Source organism: Echinops telfairi, unplaced genomic scaffold (genome assembly GCF_000313985.2).
Source record: "Echinops telfairi isolate 266 unplaced genomic scaffold, ASM31398v2 ScPeMD7_2;HRSCAF=8, whole genome shotgun sequence".
NCBI classification, from domain to species: domain Eukaryota; kingdom Metazoa; phylum Chordata; class Mammalia; order Afrosoricida; family Tenrecidae; genus Echinops; species Echinops telfairi.
Window position 1 is genome coordinate 25,311,043 of NW_022103898.1, and position 6,556 is coordinate 25,317,598.

The following is a 6,556-nucleotide window of genomic DNA, read 5'->3' on the forward strand; positions in this document are numbered from 1 at the left end:
TTGTGAGAATTTATGTTTACTTTGAGTTGTAATCTATATGGAAGGCTGGCGTGTTTGATCTTCACCAATTAGTGCAAGTCCTCTTCACTTTTACCAAGCGAGGTGCCATCTGCGTATTTTAGGTTGTTGATAAGCCTTCCTCCGATCCTAATCACGAACTCTTCTTCAGATAGCCTACCTTCTTGGATTATTTGTTCAATAAACAGATGGAATACGTAGAGTTAACGGATACAATAACCCTGATGCGCACAGTTCCTGATTTTAAAACATGGAACATCCCCTTGTTCTCTTCAAATGACTGTACAGGCTCTATCTGAGCACAATGAAGAGTACTGGAATTCCCATTTTGCACAATGTTATCCATACTTTGTGTGAACCACATGAATGCTTTTGCTTAGTTGTTAATAAAACAGGAGTAAACAGATTGTGTGCTGGCTCAAAATCCTCTGCCTCTGCTTCTCCATGGATTCCTTTACAATCTAAGCAGCCAGGAAGCCCAGCGTCCTTTCCCAATTCCTTTGGTCCCAGCTGTCCACCTGTATGCACAATTGTCCCCAAACAATTTAACCTTTGAACATGGAAGCACTAATCGTTTCCTCCTTAACACAGTGAATTCCTTTTAATCCTCTTTAAACCTCCCACCCCTTTCCCCGTTTAGTGCCAAGGGGCAGGGACTATAGCTTATTTATCTGGAACTGGCACAGTGCCTGGCATATGGTAGGTGCTAAGTGAATGAGTTTTTGTTTGTTTTTTAAATATAGAACACTTCACAAATTTGCTCATTATCTTTGCGCAGGGGCCATGCTAATCTTCTCTGTATTGTTCCAATTTTAGCATATGTGCTGCCGAAGCAAGCTCGTGAACGAGTTTTATTTGCTTTGCCTGCCCCTTTTCTGAAATTCATAATGAATTTGAAAGTAAACAAAATGGAAGCTATGTCCTTTTCATTCTTGATGCAAGAAAACCTTGTTTCTTCTTTTCTTTTCCCACAGGTGGTTCTGGAATGGAGCCGGGACCAATACCACGTTTTGTTTGATTCCTATCGGGACAATATTGCAGGAAAGTCCTTTCAGAATCGGTGAGAAAAAAATGTATTTTTTAGTTTCTATTATTCGAATTTGAGTGATGACTCATAAAACCACCTGTTAAATTATGACTGTAGCTATAGTTTGACTTATGCAAGACTACCCCCACTAGATGAATCCCTGAAGCTCCTGAGATATTTAATCTTTACATTCTAAACCAAAAATATCCCCTGATGTCTTCTTAAAACCAAACCGTAGTTTTGCTTACATTATAATGACATTGTTTTTGTGATTGATCACGGTGCTTCAATTATGTCCAGTGTGTAACAATGAAAATACATCCTGTGTATCAGATATTTACATTATGATTCTTAACAATAGCAAATTATAGTTAGGAAGTAGCAACGAGAATAATTTTATGGGTTGGGGGTCACCACAACTTGAGGAACTGTAGGATCGCGGCATTAGGGAGGTTGAGAACCACTGCTATAGGGTCTCTGAGTTAGACTCAACTTGATGGCAGTGAATTTGATTTAGGATTAAATTAACAGCAGCAACAGAAGATTAGATAGGATCTTTAGCGCACTCTGAGTTTAGGTCCTGGGGGAGGAACCCCTCAGAAAATGAGAGTGAGAATGATCATACAACTCTTCAGAGCCTGTGTGCCATTGAACTACATGAAGAAGCAGTTGAGTTGATCTATGGTCTACTGTGTGTGTTCTCAACAACAGCAATTAAAATGAACTATTTAAAAAACAAACAAAAATTTTCCAATTGGAAGAAACTTTGTAGCTCAGATCCACGTTTTATGGATTGAAAATATAGCCCAAGAGTAATCCTATTTTACAGTGTATTGAGCACTTTAAGTTACATGGCATCATTTTATCATCACCTCATTCTAGGGGAGAAAAGTAAGATGAGCTCCGGCCCAGTATTCTTCTTTAAACTCAGTCCCAGGTGGCTCTGTGGTAACCTTGGGTAACCTGTCTTATTTGGAGGTAGGGGCAGACGACCTCACTTGGCTATTTTTCTCCTTAAGGCTAGGCACTCCCACGTGTAAACAGTCACTCCTGAGGGCTGCCTTCACCTTTCCTTTTCCTTGATGATGTTCTCTTCCTCCCTGAGACAGGCCTTGGAATGAAATCGTCTTCCTAACATCCTCTCCTTGCAACTAAAGTCAATCTCGCAGCTTCTTTTTGTTTTTAATTATCATAGTTTTAGGTCACCAAAGCAGTAGGTGTCTGCGGTTGAAAACTGTGCCAACAACACCGAAAAATAAAATAAAAGCCACACCACTCCTTTCCTAATTTTCTAGGCGAGTCCCTTACCTGGAATTAGCCACCCCATGCAGTATGCTGGATGCCCCTTTTCCTTGCAGGGGTGCACAGTGACCATGACCTGGTAAGGAGCAGCAGATAATGAAAACAAACGGGGTAGTTAGCTTAGCACAGGGGACTGACCTGTCTCACAAAGGGCCTGACTCCATGCCAAGGCCAGAAGTGGAAGGACCTTGGATTTCCCCTTCCCACCCGCTTTCTCTCTTGTACATCTTTTTAAAAATATAGAATACTTTGATTGAATTGGGTGAAGGGGTACAGAAGAGATCAGTTTTCCATTACATATTTCAGACCCTTTCTGCTTCGTGCCATTGATTGCAGCTCTCATAAATGTATCATCCTTGATCCCACTTTCTCCCTGGTTTCCTGCTTCCATTTCTCCTCTCTTAACCCTCCTCAACTTTATCCTTGGGTAAATGTTGCCCTTTTTATTATTCTTAGGGGAGCCTACCCCAGGTCCTTGGATCTTTTATTTTTTAATCACTTTATTGGGGCTCGTCCAACTCTTATCACAATCCATACAACACATCCATTGTGTCGAGCACATTTGTACATTCGTTGCCATCATCCTCAAAATATTTTCTTTCTACCTGAGCCCTTGATATCAGCTCCTCATTTCCCCTCCTCCCTTCCCTCCTTCCCAAACCCTTGATAATTTATAGGTCCTTTGATCTTGACTGTATGATTTTTCCCTGAGGATAGGTCTCACCAGTCTTTCTGTCTACTCCCTGGGAACCAGAAAACTTAAACTGTAGATAATAGTTGGTGTCAATTCATGAGCCTTTTAGTAGCCTGTAAGTTTTCCGGGGACATTGTAGCTTCATTTTTCCAGGTGCCTCTATTCCTCCTATGTGTGCTGATACGGTTTCTATCAAATAAGTAGTTTTAAAAATAACTATGATCAGTAGCCCATGAAGATAAAGGTCTGAGCATCAATAATAAAGGGCTGTGGAATTCCTTGACCTAAGTCTTTATCTTTTGTTTAGGTCCTTCAAACAACACTAGCATCCCTAACCTTGCTCCTTCACCAAGGACTTAATGTTGAGTCTTTGAGCCTTGCCCCGTTCAAATAAGCTGAGATAACTACCTGCAGTAAAGAGGCATGTAGTTTTGCAGGGGACTCACCTTTATGCTAATAGCTAATGCCTAGGGGAAGTGGATCTCTTGCATTTTGTTGAGTGAGTCCAACTTACAGTGGCCCCAAGTGTGACTGTAGAGCTGCCCCATAGGGTCGTCTCTTAGCTGTATTCTTCATGGTGGCAGATCACCAGCTCTTTATTCTGTGGAGCTATTGGTGCATTCAAACCACCAGCCTTTTGGCACACCCCAAACCCTGAACCATCTCACCACTCAGATTCCTTAGCCCTCTCTCTCCCTTTCAGTTCTCTAGCAGCAGCCATTCCTAGGGGCCCTGGAGCTCCCTCAGAGCCGGTCAGGAGGTCTGGGAAATCAAAACAGACCGGCATTATCCACTATTTTCATTCTGTCGGCATTTCCACCGACAGAGCGCATGCGAGGGCAGTTCAGAGCGGCTTGCACCTTACTGTGCACGCATCCAGGGGGTGACACCAACTTGTGACAGTACTCATTGCATTCATTGTCATCATGGATTTGCAAGGGAGTGGGAGTGAAAATGCCCTTCACGGAGCCATATTACTTTCATCACATGAGAACCCCGTGAACATCTCTTTTTGATCTTCCATGTGATGAAACGGGAAGCCGGGGCTGCACACCAAATCGGGGTGTCTGTGTTAAGGAACGGCACCTCACTACCTGTGCTCATTTGAGGGGCAAGCTCAACCACTCTTCTCACGGCGTGTAACTGTGACTTACTGTTGACAGACTGAGATGGTACAGGTTTGCTTATTTTCAGTCTTCATGAAAATCATACTGTTTGTGGCCAGTGATAAGACGGGAGCTTTCAGATGAAATGAGACTTTTGTAGTAGTGTGAACCTGACCTCTTCCCACATATGTAGATTTTTTTCCTGATGAGATTTATGGTACTATCGAAAACAATCTCATTAGTTAATATTTTATAAGGAAAAATTTAAAAAGTGACCCAGATGTCACAGAATCTCACATGAGTGAGAAAACCATTCTTTCAAAATGCAAGAAAGACCAGTGAGTTTTAGGTAGAAGCATAAAATGTCCATTGGTGTGGCTCCAGATCCCAGGTGATCACACGATCACAGGATCGCCACAGCCTTCTCCCTCTTCCAGTGAGACTTTCTAGCTACGCTCTCCTGCTCAAGTGTGACAGCAATGGTGACAATGGCACAGGGCCGGCCAGTGTCTGTCCTGTTGTTCATAGGGTCACGATGAGTTGTAACCAACTTGATAGCACCCAACCATAGCACTGTGAGGTTAGCTGAATTTTCTTTATATATTTCAATCAAAACAATATGGATCTGGACTTGAAATTCTAACTCTCTTTTCAAGCCACGCATTGAAAGAGATTTGCAAACATGTAAAAAAAATACCCCTTACTATTTTTTTTTAATATAAGTATTTTATTATTGGATGAAAAACAGTTGGTGTTTTTCAGCATCTCACTTTTTATCTCTAATATCACAAAATTTGATAGTTATACCCTAGACAAAAACTCTTTGGTTAATTATTTTTAAGAGCCTGGAGACAAGTATTTGAGGCCTGTTGCCTTAAAATAATAGCCACAGAGGTGGGCCTGCAGCAGCACTCAGTGGAGGGCTGTGCAACCGGATTGCTGGGCTCCAACCCCAGGGTCTGAGTCTGTAGGGCTCAGAAAACCAAACCAAACCAAACTTACTGCCACTGAGTCCACGTCGACTCATAGTGACCCTCTAGGGAGGGTCACTGTGCATGTTCCCTGGTTATAGTGAAGTTGCTGGTATGGTGACTGTAGACTCTTGAGAACTACTTACTGCATTAAAGCTGGGATGCTCCATATGTTGATCACAATCTACTAGTCGATTGCAAAATGTAGTGTGGGTAGATCACATGGCATTAAAAAAATAGACATAAGTAAGCCTATCATCAACCTGTCACTTAATTGATATACAGCACAGCCAATCAGATGCAATTTAGGTCAGATGCAGTCTTAGGTGTCAAACGCATGTACAGACAACTGCGCTAAGTGTAGCAAAACTGACAAGCTAAGTTATCACCAGTTTTTAGACCTTGTTTTTTTCTCTTAAACGTAAGAATGAGTATTAAAGTGAGTGGAGGAGCTGGACCAAGTAAGACAAAAACGTATCACTTTCAAACAGAATGGGAGATTTTGACACTACAAACCGACATTCAGCTGAAGTCCAGAGCGCGTGAACAGTTCTGGAACTTACTTGTAGAGAGAAATTACCCACACATGAGAAAATGTGCTACCTCCTTGACTGCATTATTCGGCACTACTTATTTATGTGAGTCAGCCTTTTCCCACATAAAGATCATTAAGTCCAAGTACCATTCCACCATGACTGCTGATCATTTGAAAGTGTGCTCAAGGCTGGGGGTCAGCAGCTACTGTCCGGATTATGCATCCCCGGCTCATTCCATTCAGTGCAAGTCATCAGAGTAAAGTCAGGTCATGACAAAAAAATGTACGTAGTTAATTGTGTTGTGTTGTGCAATATGGACTCATGCGGTTATCCGAGGTACATAAACATACACTGTACATATAAAGAATCCTCAATGCATTTATGAATAAATGCAATACATAAATAAAAATAAATATGTTTTGCATTTTTGTAGTTGGTAGATCATTTTGACTTGATCATTTTATAAGTAGCTCGCATGCTAAAAAAGTGTGAGCAACCCTGCATTAAAGGATTCTTAATGAATACAGTTATCTCTGTTATTCCAGTTTTCCATTTAGCAATGGCTGAATCCCCTAAGAAAAATTCAAAATTGATTGACTTTACTAAAGCATTTGTTTCTTTGTGCCATGCGTTACGTAAAATGTTGATAGCATGTAGACAAATACATTTCTGTTCTAAAGGAACTTCAAACTCTTAGAAAGAAAACCCTGGCCTAAGGCATCTAAGATCCAGAACAAAACCATAACCCAAGGTGAATGCGGGGAAAGGGGGGGCATGGAGTGGAGACCCAGTGCGCATCTGTAGACAATTGGGCGTCCCCTCACAGAGGGGTCACAGGGAAGAAATGAGCCAGTCAGGGTGCAGTATAGCACCGATGAAATGCGCAACTTTCCCCTAGGTCT

The 6,556-nt window shown here is 41.7% G+C and overlaps 1 protein-coding gene and 1 non-coding gene across 2 annotated transcripts in view; one reads left to right on the plus strand and one right to left on the minus strand.

Annotated features, from left to right (window-relative positions):
• Window positions 1-751: 751 nt before the first annotated feature.
• On the minus strand, window positions 752-858 carry LOC115870681. Its single transcript, XR_004046836.1, has one exon. It is a non-coding gene; the product is annotated as a U6 spliceosomal RNA (small nuclear RNA).
• A 47-nt stretch (window positions 859-905) lies between these two features.
• Window positions 906-6,556, plus strand: part of GNPTAB (N-acetylglucosamine-1-phosphate transferase subunits alpha and beta) — a 94,443-nt gene continuing 88,792 nt past the window's right edge. Inside the window, exon 1 of the mRNA XM_013004058.2 lies at window positions 906-1,078. Within this exon, the coding sequence (XP_012859512.2) occupies window positions 906-1,078 (173 nt within the window). The remainder of the gene's footprint in view (window positions 1,079-6,556) is intronic.